This window comes from Schistocerca gregaria, chromosome X, assembly GCF_023897955.1.
Source record: "Schistocerca gregaria isolate iqSchGreg1 chromosome X, iqSchGreg1.2, whole genome shotgun sequence".
In the NCBI taxonomy this organism is placed as follows: domain Eukaryota; kingdom Metazoa; phylum Arthropoda; class Insecta; order Orthoptera; family Acrididae; genus Schistocerca; species Schistocerca gregaria.
Window position 1 is genome coordinate 45,683,930 of NC_064931.1, and position 20,344 is coordinate 45,704,273.

Here is a 20,344-nt window from a genome sequence, read left to right on the forward strand (position 1 = left end):
TGATAAAAATATATGAGAGTTTACAGAAACCATGAAAAGGTTGCCTGAAGGGATGCACACAATTAGTCCATTTTTGCTATTAAATTTAGCATACTGCTGCAAACTGTTACTCACCATATAATCAAATTTAGTATTAAAAAATCATGAAGGAAGCATTCATCATTGTAGTTATCAACATTATGAACATGTCTTCAGAACAGAGAAAAATTGCCATAGGGAATAATGACATGGAAGTATTTGAGTGTAATAATATTAGGAAAACAATTTAAGAAATTCAGGAGTATGCATAACTTACCTTAAACTGACAACTTGGATAATAAAATAATTATTTAATATTATTGAAAGGAGTACAGGGAAAGCATTTTATCAATTAGAAATCAGCAAAGATGCAGAAAGTTTAAAGTTTTTTTGTGCATATTGAAGAAATCTTGTCACTTTAGACAAAAAGTAACTATTAAGATCTGTGACCATATTGTCACTAAATGCTAAAACACTTGTTCTGATCACTAAAATAATTCTATTTTTCATCATATGAAGCATTTCAGGAGAACTCCATCATCAAATCTGTGGCATAAAATATAAGATACAAGAAAAGATATTAAACAGAGCAAATTGCACCAACATAGTAACAACAGAAACATAACACTGAAATCAATACATAATACCTTGTCACTTACATATCCGTAATATTATCAGTGGCCAAGTGAAATACGCTCTTCAGTACTATACATAAAAAAATCAACAGTAGCAACAGTAGGTAATTTTACATATGCTGATACATTGGCAAGAGATGTTTATAGTGTTGCAGAACATTTTAACAAACATTTTATAACTGTTACTCAAAAGATGGGATTGTCAGGTTCTGTAGATGCTGCTATGGAATACCTCAGAGCAAACATTTAAAGTAACTCCCGTCATATGAATATGACTCTCTCTACCCCAGCAGAAGTAATGTTCATCATTAAATCTTTAAAATAAAAATAAAAACATCTAGTGAGTATGATGAAATATCAACGAATTTAATTGAATAATGTGATTCTGAGCTAAGTAACATATTAAGCTATCTGTATAACCAGTTGTTTATCAGTGGAATATTTCCTGACAGGCTGAAATATGCTGAAGTTAAGCCACTGTTTAAGAAGGGAGATAAAGAAATAGCATCCAATTTCACTTTGGCCAGCATGCTCAAAAAAATTTAGAAAAGGTAATTTACAATTAGCTTTATAACCATCTTATCACAAATAACATACTGTCACAGTCACAGTTCGGATTTCCAAAGGGTTCTGATATTGAGAAGGCTATCTACACTTACAGTGAAAATGTACTTAATTCATTGCAGGCAACTGGTATATTTTGTGATCTGTGAAAGGCATTTGACTGTGTAAATCACAATGTCCTTTTAAGTAAATTAGAATATTATGGTGTAACAGGAAATGCTGCAAAATGGTTCAAACCTTATATCTCTGGCAGGAAACAAAGGGTGTTATTAGGAAAGAGACATGTATTAAGCTATCAGTCATCATCCAACTGGGAACTAATTACATGTGGGGTCCCACAACGTTCCATCTTAGGGCTCTTACTTTTTCTTGTGTATATCAATGATCTTTCATCGGTAACATTACCAGATGCCAAGTATGTTTTGTTTGCTGATGATACAAACATTGCAATAAATAGCAAATCAAGTGTAGTCTTAGAAAGATTGGCTAATAAAATATATGTGGACATTAATCACTAGTTACTAGCCAATTCTTTATCACTAAACTTTGAAAAAACACACTACATGTAGTTCAGAGCTTGTAAGGGGTGTCCCACAAGTATATGCCTAACATACGATGATAAGCAGCTAGAAAAAGTGGACAGTGCTAAATTCTTGGATTGCAGCTTAATAATAAATTCAACTGGAGAAGCACACCACAGAACTGCTGAATCATCTTAATAAATCTCTATTTTAAATGTGAATTGTGTCAGACATAGGGGATATAAAAATTAAAAAAGCTGGCATACTATGCTTACTTTCATTCCATGATGTCATATAGGATTATTCTTTGGTGTAATTCATCAAGCCAAGCTAAAGTTTTCTGGGCACAAAATCATGCAATAAGAGTTTGTTGTGTACATAGTTCCGAGTAGTCAGCGCATACACAACTTCCTCACTAAAGCGCACCCCGCTAAGCACAACAGCGCAGGCGCAGCGCTCGTCCATCTCCGCACTACGAGATGGTGCTGCCATAGAGACAGACCAAATTCTGCTTCTGCTGATCCGCGTATTAATATGTAATGCAGCCAATGAGATTGCTGCTAATGTAGAACCTTTTCTCCTCACAGATCACACTAGCACAGTGATACATGAACGCGCGGGGTATTATAACGAGTGTACAGACCTCCGATTAGTCAGTCTGCATCAGACTGTACCAGTCTGCATTAGTCTGTACCAGAATGTATGAGTTCTACATTTGTCTGTACCAGTCTATAGTCAAGTTTCAGTTTGCACCTAATAAGATTACCCTATTCCTGTACATAGCCATGAAGATAAATGTATAGCCACTTTTGTCAAGTATCAGAGATATATTCGAGAATAAGATTAATGTACCAATACCAAAGGAACTTCAGATTGTCAATTGTAAATAGCATCCAGAACCAAGTTAAGTAATTTTTATGCTTGTTATTATTTTAATTAATGTGTGTAAAAATTAATCAAGTTCTGTTTAAAGTTAGTCACCGTCAGTCTGCTACTCTAAGCGTGCAAGTGGCATTTCTATCGTCTGACCTAACGGCAGAAGATAAACACGCCACGATAATACCATGAGACATATTGCTGACACTCGCCTACTTCATTAGAGCGACAAGTCCAATAATCTGATGGTGTCTGTACTGAAGGTCTTACAGTATGCATACCAGAGAGTTATATGTGGTGTGAACTCAAGAACATCCTGCAGAAGCCTGTTTAGGGAACTAGGGATACTAACTACTGCTTCCCAATATATTTATTCCTTAATGAAATTTGTCATTAAAATATATCTGTTTTTCAAACCAACAGCTCAGTTCACGGAATTAAAACTAGAAATAAGTATAATCTTCACAAGGATTTAAAGTCACTTACTTTTGTACAAAAAGGAGTGCAATATTCAGGAACACACATTTAAAATAACTTGCCAGCAGCCATAAAAAGCTTAACAAACAATGAAATTCAGTTTTGTGTGTCTATATATATAGACACACACAAGTAAAATCTAACATTTGCACCATTTCAGTGCAGTAATGTGTTCATTGTAAATAAGTATTGTAGCAGTTCTATTACATGTTTATTACCTTGTAAATAAAAAAAAAACATTTTTTTAAAATTTTAAATTCAGCACATAAATGCAATCTTAGTAAATGAGAGTTTGTAAAATGATTGTTTCATATAGTGTTCATTAAAAAAATGACAGTCATTACATTTGGGACCTGTGGAAGATACATTAGCTTATTTGTTTTTCTGAAATGTTCTACATCCTAGAGGAACTCCTCACTATGGATCAGTTGGAATGAAAGTAAATCTAATCTAAATCTAATCTAAACTATATTGATAATGACTCTGCATAGCATTATGGAATAGCTGAAAGTAGTTTCATAACTGCTGCAGTTTCCTCTGATAAATAAAACTGAAATTTAAATTTTGCCAAAATCCTTACTTTTGATGCACACTGTTTCCATAAAGTAATTTGAGCAAAAACTTTTTACACAGGGATTTTCTGTTGTAACCATCCAGTCAGTCAGTTTAAAGATATGTGGACATTACAGATGAGAACATCAATGTGTTTGAAGATTATCAGACATAGCTACAATACATACCTCTTTGTTTCCTGTTGATAGCTTGTACCAATTGCCAGCTCACTGTAATAGCTTTCCAAATCACTTTTATCTAAAGTGTACAGAAGATACAAGAGTTGAGGCACATTGTCTTGGTGCAATTTATCTAATGGTAAGCCTCCTGGAGTTGTCTCTAGACTCTCTGCTAAGTTCTTCATTAAACTGTCAATCTAAATAATAAATTAATTTTGTAAATATAAGTATTATTCAGTAAATGAGTTTTGTTTCTTGTTTATATTACTTTTGTACATGTAAAATTTTAAGAATAGTAGGTGCATGTAATTAACCCTAGGACAACCAAGCCTTTTTTTCTAACTTGGATGCATAAAGGGGGGGGGGGGGGGGGGAGGGAGGGTTCGGCAAGCCCACAGGTATTAAATAAGTTTACTGACGAAAAATTACAACTTTCAAAATGCTTTATGTATTTTAACTAAGGCATCGGTTTATAAATGTTGTTATAAATTGTTATAAATATTGGATTGAGTGAATAAATAATTGACATATTACAATACAAAATACAGATGTGTTCATATACAATAGGCTACCCTGAGTCCTCAACTTCAAGGCAAGAGACACACTTCACAATTTTTTCTGAATGTGTGTTACACACATGTTTATGACACTGTCCACAATACTGTTTTGGTTTACTTAGATTGTTGTACTTCTGCTTCTTTATTTTAGCTTTTCTTACACAAACATGGCACTGACCTTTCCCTGTACGAGGCTGATGTGCTTGTTGTCACTTCTTTGATTTTCTTTTGTAGAATAGTCTCCACTGATTGAACAATTCGGTCAGATAACCCTGTTGCATTGGCACTTCTTTCTTCTACCTGCAATTTCACTAGTTTTACCCCAGTTTGCAAAAGATAAAGTTTCCGTTTGTTGCGTTTCTTTTCATTCCATCCTGGATGTTGTTGGATGAAGATGGTGGTTCCATTGATAGCACAAATGTCGATGAGAGAGTAAAATACAGATGGAGACCATCTCTTTGTTCCCCTCTTGTAGGTGTACATATGTGCCATTTGATCGATGGTATCAATTCCAACTTTAGTGGGATTATAATTTGTATTTATCTCACTTTTATTCTTCTCTCCTCCAACAGTGCCTTTATCTTGGTGCATTGTTGACAACATCAGTAAGTTCTTACTCAGTTTCGTTTTTGCTGAGTAGGACACTAAAGTTACTGGGGGCCTACGTGTTGGGGACTGCACTAACTCACTGCAAGTTTACAAGATAAATAACAGCGGACTGACATCAACAATCACTTCCTCTGAAAGTAAACAGATTGTTGTGAATATCAAGAATAACAACCAACAAGAAACTAACTTGCATTGTTGTGGAGATGAGAAATATGAAATCCTACTAAGGGAAATTTTCTACAGCATGGAAGCCTGAGGGCGGGGGATGGGTGGGGGGTGGGGTGTTTGTTGGACCCATAATAAGTTTATTTATTTTTTCTTTCATAGCAGGAATTTTCTATAAAATATATTGACACTAACATTTCATAAAATAGCCAACAAACAACAACTCAAAGTGAATATGTAGTATGAAAGTTACTTGGGCAAAAGCAGGGGACATAAAATAATTGAGGGTTCAACGAACCATTCCCTTAGGCGTCTTAGGGTTAAGAGTAGATTCGTTAATGCACAAATTGAAATAAAAATTAAGTGTCTTCAACAAAGCTGCTAAATACTTTTTATTGTAATTTACATATATATCAAATCTAGCCATAGGTACTGAATTTACCTTTTTCAGGACATATTCCTTCTTGAGCTTGTTACGACCTTGAGTTAAATCAGAAAATGATATTTCAAATTTTAATCCAACATTTTTCAGTGTCCCTTCTTGCTTCCAGTCTTTCGGTTTCTCTGTTGTAGTTTTTATGTGAATAGATTGACTGAAAATTATATCAAACACCATTAAGAGCTACAAAACTGTACATGATTAAACAACGCACAACAAGTATTTTATATTTAAGACAAGAACCCAGTCATTTACAATCATCAGAAAACCAAAAGTAGATTTTTTTTAGAATAATAATGTCTGAGAAAAACTCTGTTAAAGAGCTTTGTACTAAGTAGCTGACAAAAAAGCATAGGATTGTGGGAGTGACAAGTCAATAGTCGATAGGACACAGAAACATTCTCTTTGCAAGCAAGGTTCTTTGGAGGAAACAACCAGTGTTCATTTTCCCGTGCTAATGTATGTATGTATTGTGTTGGTGTGGTACAATAAAAGGGATCATTTGAAGTATAAAATCCATGCAAGCATTTTCCTTTATGTAGTGAAATTACTCCTACATAAGTGGTGACCCCGTAACTAAGCAGTGTGACAGTAGACAAGTTTCTTTAGATATTGTCCGTGATATCTCATATCAACATATCGTCAGCACAGAACCTCTTCCGCGACATCGACGGTGTCATCCAGAATATCAAGAAGGAGCTCAACATGATGCAGCAAACCCCTCAGTTCACAGTGCCATGGATTACTACATCTCATATCGACTTTGTCCATGATGTTACATTTCCAGCCACGCCGTGTGTACCGGCGGTTCCCATGCCACCGCCACAGGACATTGCATCGTACAATCAGCCCACAGGACACGCCGATATCAGACGAAATGTGGTCGCATTTTAATCACCTGCGTCGGTGCCACCCCCACGAGTTTCACACTTTCCATTTGATGGTTATCGTGGCCCACCCGCGTCGTGGTTACAAATTCGGCCCCCACCTTTCATTCCCGAATGTCTGGAAATTGGTTTGCTATTATGGAGAACATTTTCATGCAGCAACAAGTATTCGATGATTTTGAACAGTTTACACTAGTGATATGCAACCTGGACCAATGTGTGTCATCATTGGTATTGGATATAATTATGCAACCCCCACCACAACAAGCCTATGCCACCCTGAAGGCAGCATTAATTTCCCGTTGCACAAAACCTATGGACCAGCAGATGACATACCTCCTGTACCATGAGAAACACGGTGACAGGTCACCTTCAGACTTTTATCGACATTTACATGCTGTGGTGGACACTTCTGTGTTCTCAGACACATTACTTGTGAACATCTGACAAGAGCAGTTACCTCCACAGGTGTGCTTAACCTTAATTGCTTACGAGGCTGGCCATTAAGTGAGTTGCTGCAAGTGACCGATAGAGCACAGTCCTTGCTTGACTCGAGTGCCACAGTGGCCACCGCCACAGCCACCTCAGCCAACGACACCAGCCAAGCTTGGCCGGAGCCGATTGACGCGGCGCCTCCAGCTTGTGCTGCCACGACCACATGGCGAGTGCCGGACGTGACCGAAGATTTCTGATCTCTCCACACTGCCATTGATCAGCTGACCACCCAGCTGCAGCGGCTAGAGACACGCGCCATTGCGGCGGCTGACACACACACACACACACACACACGTATGTTGTTGCCAGCCGATGTGCCCGCCGCATCACGCAAAGAACGGAAACGGTTATTGCTGCTTCCACCAGCTCTTTGGCACGCAAGCTACAAAGTGTAAGGCTCCATGCTAGCACCCAAACACATCACACGGCCTGCTTTAGGCGTAGCCAACCGTGACAACAAGCAACTGTGCCTAAACTCACAGACAGATGGGAGGAGAACCCCTCTATGTCGTGCAGATCGACTTCTGCCACAGCTGTAAGGTACACAGCTTCACAAAGACTTTTCATTCCTGTTCACTCTACAGGATGGATGGTTTTGGTTGACACCAGCTCAGATGTCAGCACTCTGCGTGTAAATTTCTTCCCTTCAGACAAACGTGCTGAAGAGACCACTTTGAAAGCAGTCAACGACTCAGTCACCCACACATATGTACAGAAAACACTGGCAGTGGACCTTCGTTATGTCCGATATTGACCAACCTATACTAGGTGTTGATTTCCTGGCAAAACATGCATTGTCCGTGGATTTACGCAAGTCACAACTCGTCCATTCTGCCAATGGATGGGTTATCCCGGGAATACAAGGACGTCCGAGCTCTCATGCATATCCAAGGGTAGATAAACTCAGCGCACCCACATGGGATGACACCATAGCGATGAAGGAATCGGACCTGCAGATGGCTCAAATGACATCAAAACAATTGACAGCACAACAACATGCTCCTGCTGTTTCAATTGCAAAGGCGACACCCAAGCCACAACATGTAACAAGAAAGAACAGGGCGAAGCATGAGACAGTGCACCACATCCATACATCTCCAGGCCCACCAGTCTCCTCAAGCATTTGCAGGCTTGCACCTGATCGCTTGCGGGAAACCGAGACAATTTTCTACGAGATGCTACAGGAAGTAACTATACAGCCATCCAACAGTCTGTGGTCCCCTCCTCTGCACCTCGCCCGTAAAAAGAATGGGTCATGGCACCTGTGAGGTGATTATTGAGCTTTGAATGCCCAAACTGTTCCGGACAGAAGCCCTGTGCCACATATACAGGATTTCACCCATTCACTGGCTGGGGCAACCATATTCAATGTTCTAGATTGCTGTAAGGCTTATAATCAGATCCCAATGGCAGAGCAGGACATACCTAAGGCTGCAGTGACAACCCCATTCGGGCTGTTTGAATTTTTAGTGATGCCATTCAGGCTGAAAAATGCTGCCCAAATATGGCAATGGTTTCTAGACAGCATGCTAAGAGGGCTACCATATTGTTTCGCCTAGTTAGACGATATTCTGGTGTTTTTGGGGAATGTTTCTGACCATCAGAAACACATAAACGAGGTGCAAAGCAGGCTTAGTGCTCATGGAATAACACTTAACAAGGACAAGTGTGTGTTTGGGGAACCCGTGATGACCTTCCTGAGTTATAAAGTATCAGCTCAGGGCATTTTCCCACTGCCAAAGAAGCTGGAGTTGTTGCGTACCCTACCACGACCCCAAAACTACTACGATCTCTGACGATTCCTAGGAATGATAAATTTCTATCGTCGCCACCTCCCCGGAACAGCAGCAATCCAGATGCCACTGAACAATGCCTTCGCCGGACACAATAAAACTGGCAAGCGCCCACTCCCATGGACATCCGAGATGAACTCTGCTTTCAAGGCACTGCAAAACAGCATTCACAACGCAGTGGGGCTTGCACACCCTGCACCAGGAGCTCAGCTAGCCCTAGTAGTGGACACAAGCCAAGTTGCAGTCGGTGCAGCACTGCACCAGAGAGTGAAGGGTCATTAGCAGCCACTAACTTTTTTCTCATGAAAACTACAGATGAGTCAAACTCGTTGGAGTGCATACGACAGGGAACTCCTCGCAGTGTATGAAACTGTCAGGCACTTCCACCCTTTCATTGAGGGCAGGCAATTCACCATATACACCGACCATAAACCTCTCGTGGCAGCTTTCTACAAAATCAGCGATTCATGTTCCCCCCACCAGGCCCACCATATTGAGTTTATATGCCAGTTTTCGACAGACATCCGTCACATCCATGCTGCTGACAACATTGTGACAGACTATTTCTCGTGCATTAACGGGATAAGTCCAATGTTGGATTATTCTGAATTGGCAAGGGCACAGGCTTCAGATGCCCAGCTGCAGTCCTTGTTGGTGGACCCGTCAACTGGCCTATGTTTATAACTTGTGGATGCCCCCTGCAGCCCATTTAAGGTATGGTGGGACACCTCCACTGTTAGACCACGCCCATACATCACCCCCCCCCCCCCCCCCCCGCCCCAGTTCCGACGAAAGGTATTCAACAGCATTCACAACCTGGCTCATCCAGGAACCAATGCCTCAGTGAAGTTAGTAATGGACCGTTTTGTGTGGCCTTCAACCAAGAAAGATACAAGGGAGTGGGCCCACAGCTGCTATGAGTGTCAATGTAGCTAAGTGGCACGCCATGTTCACGCTCCAGTAGGACAATTCCCAACCCCAACAGCATGTACACATTGACTTGGTTGGACCCCTTCCCCCTTCGGAAGGTTACAGGTACTTGTTTATGGCAGTGGATCGTTGCACACGGTGGGCAGAGGCTACACCAATCAGGGACATTTCTGCAGAGACTAGTGCACGGGCATTTTTGGAAACTTGGGTAGCTCATTTTGGGTGCCCATTTTTCATTACCACAACCCAAGGACGCCAATTCGAGTCGACACTGTCCCAACAACTGTCGAAACTCTGTGGCTTCCAATGAAACTGGACAACTAGCTACCACCCGGCCAGCAACAGTTTGGTGGAATGGTGGCACCAGACTTTAAAGGCTGTCCTGATGTGCCATGAGGACAATAAACAAAGATTAATAAGACAAGTTGGAAACACAATCGGTAAGATAAAGTTACACTCACAAGCAGAGTTCCAGATACAACATTCTGATTTTGTCCAAACAAATTTCTACAGTTCACATTTAATTCATTATTACATTAGTTTCCATAATTTGATTCCTTGTTGTCTTTCTCACTTTTGCACGAAGCCAAGCCATGTTGTAATGCCATTGGTTTTGATGCCATTGGTTTTGCTGGGGTTACGGACCACATTAAAAACAGTCATTAGTTGTTCCTCGGCTGAGTTGGTATATAGAGAACCACTACGTGTTCCAGCAGAATTCCTTGCACCAGTTCCTCTCCCAGATGAGACACAACTACCCCACCTCTTGCAACAAATGAGGAAGCAGGCAGAGATGCTACGTGCAGCCCCGACGTCTCAGTACGGCACGCACCCAGTGTTCATACACAAGTCCCTCGATACTTGTTCCAACATCATGCTCCGCACAGAACTGGTACGTCATTCATTGCAGCCACTGTACACTGGACCATACCAAGTGCTAGGACGGGGCACACACACAATGGATGTCCTCTCCAGGGAAAGTAGACCAGGGTTTCCATTGAGCGAGTAAAACCCGGTTGGACAATGACAGCACCGACTGCAATCTCACAGACAACTTCAAACACAACTCGCAATGAACCCATACCTTCCACAAAGCCAGACAGCTGTGACCCACCGGAGCTCCACACCAAGGAACCTAATGCAGCAGTGGAATCATCAAGCAGCACTCACACCCGTCCTATTCGCACTCGGGCAGGCTGAGAGGTGAAGTTTAAGTACCCCACCATAACGGGTGCTCCACACTTCAGGGGGGAGCTGTGTGGTAGTGACAAGTCAATAGTCGACAAGAGACACAGAAACATTCTCTTTGCGAGGAAACAACCAGTGTTCGTTTTCCCGCGTATGTATGTATTGTGTTGGTGTGGTACAATAAAAGTGATCATTCACAGTATAAAATCCATGCAAGCATTTTCCTTTATGTAGTGAAATTACTCCTACAGGATAATATGTATGTTTTCTACGTGGGTGCAAAATACAAAAGCATTAATTATGAGTCTATGATATAAGACCATAACTGGAAATAGTTTCTCACATTAAGGATATTTATTTTGTTCATTTTTACTTTTGTGACAATCATATGGGGTAGCAAAAACTGTGTTTGTATCATGTATCGTGGTTTTGAATGCCCAAATTTGTGAAAAACAATATTTCTGTTAGGTATCATAGAAATTAATATAATTTATCTTCAAAATTAATTCACTGACTGGAAATTCCTCAACATCAGCTGTAGTAGATATAGATCTACTACCCAACAGTGACCTATGAAAATTTGGCTATCTTTGTAGGTTCCTCAGAATGATAGAAACATCCATATGTCACACTGTTCACATTCTTATATTATGGTCCACTTAATTCATCACGTAATTCTCACAACATGGCTTGGTTTCGTGCAACAGGGAGAAAGACAACAAGGAATCAAATTATGGAAACTAATGTAATAATGAATTAAATGTGAACTGTAAAAATTTGTTTGGACAAAATCAGAACGTTGTATCTGGAACTCTGCTTGTGAGTGTAACTTTATCTTACCGATTGTGTTTCCAACTTGTCTTATTAATCTTTGTTAATTGTCCTAATGGAAACTAATGTAATAATAAACTAAATGTTTTTGACTCATTCCACAGCCACATGCAGAACTGGATCTATGGAATACATATTGCAATAAATAAATATAATTAAAATAAAGACCAATTTTGTTATTGCAGTATGCTTGCCTAAGCTTATACTGTTGTATCATCAACAGCATCCAGTCTTTCAGGTGTGTATGAAAGTGATAAAGTTTATGTATTTACTGGCATGACTCTAAACAAGTTATATGTCTTACCAGCTTATTAAAAATGGCTGTTTGGTTAACTTGACATTTATTAATTAACCACAGGAAAAAGTAAAGTAAAGAGGAAGGCCTTCTGTCATATAACTAAACTGCATGCAATAGCCATTTCAAAAACTTTGTCAAAGTTTCACGTACACATCATGCGGAACATTTATGGTTGGTAATAACAGCTGGTTTAGAATGAACTATGAAATATTCAAAAAAAGATTTGACAATAGAAGCTGGTTTTGAACGAAATATGAAATGTTCAGAAAAAAGCTTTGAATTTGTATTAGAGGAATGCATAATACCTACATAATGTATTTAGACTGATGCCAACAAGTTAACAGAATAATTCATCAAGGAGACATTTTTTCAGCAGTCTCTTAGATATTGATATTAACTAAATAAGACTTTCTTGTATAATATGTTTGATGGGAGCAAATATATTTGTATGCTATAATAGAGAACATGTTTCTGCAGAAGATTACAATTTTTAGATTGCTGTATCAACTTTCTTTTTTAACCATGAAGATTTTTTAATTTCTTGTGTCTAAAAGATTATACCATGAGACTCCAATGAATGAAAGTATCTTAGGTTATGTATGCTGCTTTGTTAGGCTGTTAGTAATCAATTAATAGTTATGCAGGATAGTAAATAGTTGAAGAGATGAGCTTTTTTAACATGCTTTATAAATAATATGAAGTAGGTATGCAAAGTGCATTTGGGACCTAAAACACATCTCTGCTCTTCCTCATATTGTGGCAGGAAGAAATGAGGAGAGCAGCGGCAGAATGCTTCATCAGCATTCACTAAATCCACACAGCTTCATCAGCATTTGTAGACCCTACACTACTTCGTCAGCATTCACAGAACCCAAATAACTTACTAGCTTTCACTCTCCCAAACACAGCCCAGTATTTTACTGGCATAAAAAATGAAAGTAAATCAGTACGCACTACAGAGCTAGCCATCTTGCTCTCTGTGCCCCCACTTGGCATCATAATTGAACCGTGTTTTGATCTTGACCCAAAAGAAAAATATCACTTTAATGAAACATAAAACGGTCTGTACTATTTTGTATAAAAACGTGGAAATTCGTTCTATATCAGTACATAGGCAACATGACTCACTGATTGGCATTACAGGTGTAACTTACAGCTTCAGTATACTTGATGCCAACATCCTGCTGTGGTTTGATCTTAGTTGGGTTGTGTTGTTTGGGGAAGGAGACCAGACAGCGAGGTCATCGGTCTCATCAGATTAGGGAAGGACGGGGAAGGAAGTCTGCCATACGCTTTCAAAGGAACCATCCCAGCATTTGCCTGGAGCGATTTAGGGAAATCACGGAAAACCTAAATCAGGATGGCCGAATGTGGGATAGAACCATCGTCCTCCCGAATGCTTGATGTTAGTACCCATATGATGAGAGGCACAACTGATCCTCAGGTTGAGTGCCCACAACTAAACTGCCTGTATTATTTTTCAAACTACACAGAGATATTGGCACTACTGGGGAGGTTAAGATACATATGATGCAAAATGGGACAGTGGTTCAATCTTTGTACTCCTGTGGCACAAGATAATTGATCCTCAGATTAAGTACCACAACATTATTCTCACATCTAAATTGTCTGTATTGTTTGTCAAAACTTTCTTATAATTCAGCTAAAATTGATGCACTGCCTGCCAGAGTCCTATGATCAGGGTGCAGTGTATGCGATGATCAGAGCCTCCTGTTCAACACTTGTGTCCAATGTCTAATGATAAGGGTGCGGTGTGTGTTGCCATAGATGCCTGCCTTCTGATACTGGAATCAACACAATGCTACACACTGTGCTTGCATTATATCTATAGGATTTTATAGTAGCTAGGAAAGTGAGAGGTATTCCTTACTGAAATCCACACTGGTCCAGAAAACGCAGGTTTATTTTCTATATAAAAAACTTTAATTACAAACAGGATACACAGGCAAAGAATTCGATAAACAGCAAACAAAGAGAGGTGAAACAAAAGATCAAACACATGAGTCATGTTATTTTATTCTTGTCTCACAGATCAATAGCTGCATCACTACACCAACCTCCTCCTTTTTCTAAACTGTGAGCACCAGGAATGTCAGAAAGTCGATGCCTCACAATTCTCATGGCCCTGGTAATTACAGCTGGATGTGCAGGCAAAAGTGTGCATAGTGGCCGTAACATCCTCCTGTCCTGCCAGTACATTCAGTGTAGGCTATGTGTGTGAACTCTCGAATCCCCGTCAGGGTCACCTGTTGGTATCCTCATCCAGTATGGGCAGGGATCAGCCTATCAATTGAAATCATTTCCTGTTTTCTATGCCAATCAATGAAAAATGCGTTCTCTCAGCATTCAGGTCCTTTGTATGGACTCTGTAAGGTGGTCACAGTGGACCCAGATGTACAATGTGGTGAACAGGTCCTTATGGATAAAAACAGGTTTCTCTCTATGGAGCTGCACTGGCTTTTGATGAATCTGAGCCATTCTGTGTTGCAGCTCTAAGATGAAGACTGCCATATTCATACGTTTGGAGGTGCTTCAGTTTTACAGAAAGGAGCTCTGCTGGCAGCCTCAGTCATTCCCTACAAACCAGTTAGGCTGTCGACCAGTCCAAGTTGTCCTCAATCACAGTTTGTAGAATCAAGAGAACCAGTAGTAGTGTGTCTTTTCACTTCTCCCCACTGCATATTGAGGCTACTTTTAGGCTTCTATAAAACCTTTCTAACATTTTATTGCATATCGAGATAGTGGTTGGTAGTTCATAAATGTGCACAGCCACACAGAAGTAAAACCTCATGAAGAAGTACAGATTCAAACTGCCTTCTGCAGTTTGTCATTATCATTTCATGCACACCAAACCTCACAATTCAGCCTTCTGCAGTCTGTCATTATCATTTCGTGCACACCAAAGCTCACAATTCAGCCTGCCACTAAGGCCCACGGTACTGATTCTGCTGGCACGTCAACGAGGTTTTGACAAATAATACAAACAGTTTAGACATGGGGTAGCAATGAAGCACTTAATTTGGGGGATCAATTGTGCCTTGCACAAAGTGAGTACTTTTTGCATCATATGTGTCTTAACCTGTAAGTTATACCAGTAATGCTAATAAGCAGGTGCATGTGTTTTGTACTGTTACAAAACGAATCTCCACATATTTTGGTAAATAATATATACAATTCAGATGGGGCAATAACATTGTGGCACTTAATTTAAGAGCCAATTGCTCCTTGCACCAAGAGGTTGCATAGATTTAACCACATTCAGGTTTTGGTGTAATATGTACATTAACACCAGCAATACCAATGTCTTTACAATAACGTATACCACCAGAGGTGGAGCACATTATGACCCTGATGAAAAAGCCACATTTCATTAAATGTTGTTGACTTCTGTCCAGAGCTTTTTTTTTTTTAAAAAAAAAATGTTCATGCTATTATTTACTGAATTGGACATTAGCTATGAAACCTCAATTTTTAGATTAAGCATAACTGAAAAATTTAAAACAATTATAGACTCAGGCAGAAGAATTAATTAAAACAACAAACTTTTTAAAATTTTAAAATACAAGCAACACAATGAGATTACACCATTTAAGAGAGGTATATATTTTGATATATAATGAAAATGACTTTGGTTTCTTTAAAGTTCTATTTTACTTTGATAGAAAGATAGAACGACAGTTGTGTCTTGGTCTCCAAGTGGGGTAGCGATAACAAGATGGCCAGTCCTGAGATATATACTGATCGGCTCCTTCAGTTTAAATGGCAGTAGAATATTCGCTTGTTTTTGGGAGAGTTATATATGTGTGTGTATTGGTTTAGAATCTCTCTGCTGGTACATTTCCAAAGAAGGTGCATGACTTAAGAAATGGTTGGTGTGGGGAGTGGAGAGTTAGGTGAAGGGCAGTGGGGAGGGGACATGATGTCATCATACAATTGTCCATACTCCCATACATAGGCAGTCCAACAGTCAATGGTCAGTTTGTATTGTGAATGCCTATTGCCCCTAATTTGACAATATCAAATTAATTAGTTATCATTGGAAACATTAAGAAACTCGTATCACTCTACTTGCTGATCTTCTATTTTTACTTTTTCATCTTCCTTGCGAAATTTTGAGAGACACAGAATTGCAGATGTTACATTGTTGAGCTGGGCCACAACACAGTGAAAACATTCTGTGGATTCACAGACACCACGCTGCTCGAAAATGCTCTTAACTTCCTTAAAGCACAAGTCTGGCTTTGTCTTCTACTACAGTGGCAACTTCATGTGGTTGAAGTTCCTAACTTGTGGTGTTGTGGGTAAATTATTGGCAGTCAGTGTTATCTTAAAGCTGCAGAAATGTATTTTTCACAATTCAGGACATTGTGCTCCACAAAGACATCATATACAAATATCCCCAAATAAGGCTTGGTTTTCACAAATGTTGTTATTGTACAGGTCTTAAGAAAAAGAGACAATGCATTGAACAGACTTAAACCATTGCCTATTACAAAAATACTACTTTCAGTACAGTTAACTTGTTATATGTGCACAAAAGGAAACTAAAAGTGGAAGAGGCTGAACTCAAAAATACAAACTGGTGTATTTGACAAAAACAACTGCAATAAAAGAAGAATATAATCTACTATTAGAAAAAGAAAAAGCCTTTGCACATGTGATAAGGTTTACAAATTGCTTTAAACACAGTAAACTGGAAAATCTGGATAGGACTGGGGAGTAAAAGATATAAGCATTTATTGTAAACACCATGAAATGTGACCATATGTGGATTAGTCACAGAAAATGATGACTCCAAGATGCTAGCTACATTAGATGATATTCCAAAGGTTATTTATAAACTCCCATTCTTGTTTCGATCTGCTTGAAGAGTATGGCTACAAGGTATCTAAATGAGGTGGTCTCAACATTGTGCATCTAGAAAAAGAGAAGATATCTGCAGAGTTTAAAACTGGTGGAATAATTACATATAATGACCATTTGTTTGATAAAGTGGTAACCTCAAAGTTCTATTTGCAGACTCTATTGGAATATGGAGATAAGTTAGCAACATACACCCAAGAGGACTTGGACCATCTTAAAAATATTATCATGCAAGAAATAAAAGCTAAAATCATAATTCCCATATGATTCAGCAAGAATCAGTGTTTGCATGGTGTTTCACATAGAATGTGCTGATTACTGTATTTGGGAGGCACACTCAGATTGCCATGTAAATTGTGCCCTGATCATCAGGCTCTGGAACAAGCATTGTACAGGGCATATGAAATTGCTCTGTAGTCTCCAGTTCCATGCAGGGAAGCTCTGATCACAGCATACACTGCGCCTTTATCATCAGACTCTCGTAGATGGTGTATCAATTTTCGCTGATTAAAAAGAGTTGTACACAAACAATATCAACAATTCAGACATGCAGTAACACTGCACCTCCATCATTGGACTCTGTCAGGTGGTGTGTCAATTTTACAGCATTATATTCCAGAAAATAATTTAGAATTTACATGAATGTTTTGATTAATGTTATCACAAGTTTACTGTCACCTGTTTTTCAACTAAGTGAATCACATTATATGCAAAGAGTGAAAATTAGCTCTTATTATTTTAACAGAAGTAAGTCATTTTATAAATGTGAGAAACAATGGGTGACCTAACATATCTTCTCACCCTCTCATACTTGCTCTCTCCAATGAAACTGGTATGCCATTTTAATTATTAAGTAGTGATTTCTATTTCCTGCATCTTTGTTCTTACATGTACAACTTAAAAGTCTGCTTTCCTTGGGGAAACTTCAGATTTCACAAAGCTAGAACATTTGGGGCAATCACATATCAATCTTATGAGTTTCAAATTATTGTTTCTACAATGTAATTAGTAAAACTGAAAGTTGTGTGATTTATTGTAAGACTTTTGGAATAAAAATGTCTGTATTTAGAATACTTTGTGTGTTAAAGTGCTTTATATATCTCATTTGCAGTAATTTTCTATAACCATGCATAAGTAAGTTTGCAGAAAGATTAAAAATGTATTCTTTATGTCTGCTGTTTATGTGTTACTCCATACTTCTACATAATACTTATAATCACTTACTTTATCAAAATGTACTGCAACTCCCCATTTGGTGGGAACATTTGTAAGTTAATGGTTCCAACAGCAATTACTTTCAGTAATTTGTGTACGTCTGCATTTACTTTTGCAAGTGAATACACCCGTTCACTGGATGAAATTAGATTCTGTGGTATTGGTGCACAAGACAATAAAGGCACATTAGACCAAACTTTCATTGGAAAGTCAGTCACTTTATATACATCTTCATAATCAAAAAATTTCCGAACAGTTACATTTTTTCCGCCATTTGTAATAATATATTCCACAGTACGCCTCCCATATAATGTATTCTGAAAAAAGAAAAACATGGATAAAATATTAATACATATTCTACACAAAACTGACTAAGTGCTACAATGTGTTATTACACTGTTTCAAAAGTATTTAAATAAAAATTGCTATAAAAGTTATTTTATGGTACAATCCACTCTTTATCATTCCTTCACTGTAGCATTCAGGACTATAATACTTAATCTGTAAAGGATTTACTAGAGCTAATTTGAGAACACAAGCTTTTTTTCCTACTGTTAATGTTTTAAAATCTTGAACTCATATTCATAAATAAATAACACTATAGGTTAGGTGAACACTTGGCAACACAATAATAAACATTATACCAGTAATGCAATTACAAATAAAAACAAAAGTAACTGGAAATACATGGAAATGCTTAATTTTTTGAAATGCAAACAAGGCATCACAAGTCCATTATAAACCAGACATGGATCTTTCAGTATCCGGTAACAAGAAATTACTGTCAAATATGTTCTGTACATATATTAGGTCCAATTACTGAAAAAATGGGATATGTTGCAGAAAAAAACTCATTCAATGACTATGGCTTGTGTATAAGTGGACCTCATTTTAATGCAGAAGCATATTTTTTCTTCCTTTTCTTTCTCTTCTTCTTATTTGTAACTTTCAGTTTGGATTTCACACAGGGAAAAACACAACTGCTGTTGATCTAGAAATCACTAATCGAACATTATCTGACATTGAAGACAAAAGTGAAGTATTACTTGTATTAAGTGACTTAAGCAAGGCATTTGATTGCATTCTTGTTGACATCCTACTAAATAAATTGGAATACTATGGGCTGCAAGAGAGAACTTAAGCCATCATCACTTCTTACTTGTACAACAGGAAAAAATTCATTTCAGTCAGGAATATGCATTCTTCCTTGCTCGAGATAGACACAGGTGTTCCCCAAGCATCTGTCCTTGGAACCTTCTTTTTCATTGTTGCAATCAGTGACCTGCCTTACAACATACCACATTCTGTCATATGTTATGCAGATGATACTACACTGTTTACCTCTCATCAGAACATCTCTGAACTCAAACACGTAATAAAAGAATATCTTGACATAGCTTTGGACTGGTTTACTGCTAATAAACTCTTATGTAACCCCGAGAAGGCACCACAGCTCATACTAGGCATACAAAGGATATAGAAACTAAATCAGTATAGCTTCTAGGTGTTCACAATGACTCCAAACTTAATTGGCAAGAACATACCAATCATGTCTGCAAAAAGATATCTCAGGTATCATACGTCCTTTCGAAACTTAGGGACATGGTAAACATGGATTACCTTTGGATGACATACTTCAGACTTTTCCAATCGCATATATCATATGGCCTTATTATATAGGGACATCCTACCCATGTAGATAATTTTTTAAAAATGTAGAAGAAACTTTTGTGCTTAATTTGTAACACAGGGCATTTGGAAAATTTTTGTGCGCTCTTCACACAACACTAAGTAATTTGAGCCTGGTGAAGAGCGCACAAAAAATTTTCCAAATGCCCTGTGTTACAAATTAAGCACAAAAGTTTCTTTTATATTTTTAAAATATTATCAACATGGGTAGGATGTCCCTATATAATAAGGCCATATGATATATGCGATTGGAAAAGTCTGAAGTATGTCATCCAAAGGTATATATATATATCAAAAAACTATCCAATCTCCTGGTTTCCCACCTCCAGAAAGGCAACTCACTCACCCTTCACAACCTTTCCAGCGAACCTCAACCTTCTCTCATTGCACACAAACCCAGTCTCTCCGATCTACTCAATCTCCCACTTCCAGCTCCACTCCCTCCAAAACCTCAAAAATTCCAAACAACACAATCTGGAACCACAACACCCTAATTCAGTAGTTAATTTTTCCTCCAAACCTGTCTCCCAATCCAAAACCCC

The 20,344-nt window shown here is 38.5% G+C and overlaps 1 protein-coding gene across 1 annotated transcript in view; it reads right to left on the reverse strand.

The window, feature by feature from the left end:
* The window catches only part of LOC126298412 (uncharacterized), a 538,508-nt gene that overhangs the window by 445,422 nt on the left and 72,742 nt on the right, over positions 1-20,344 (reverse strand). The window contains exons 4-6 of the mRNA XM_049989733.1: positions 18,123-18,430; positions 5,596-5,746; positions 3,832-4,019 (exon numbers count right to left, since the gene is read on the reverse strand). Coding sequence (XP_049845690.1) covers positions 3,832-4,019; positions 5,596-5,746; positions 18,123-18,430 — 647 coding nt within the window. The remainder of the gene's footprint in view (positions 1-3,831; positions 4,020-5,595; positions 5,747-18,122; positions 18,431-20,344) is intronic.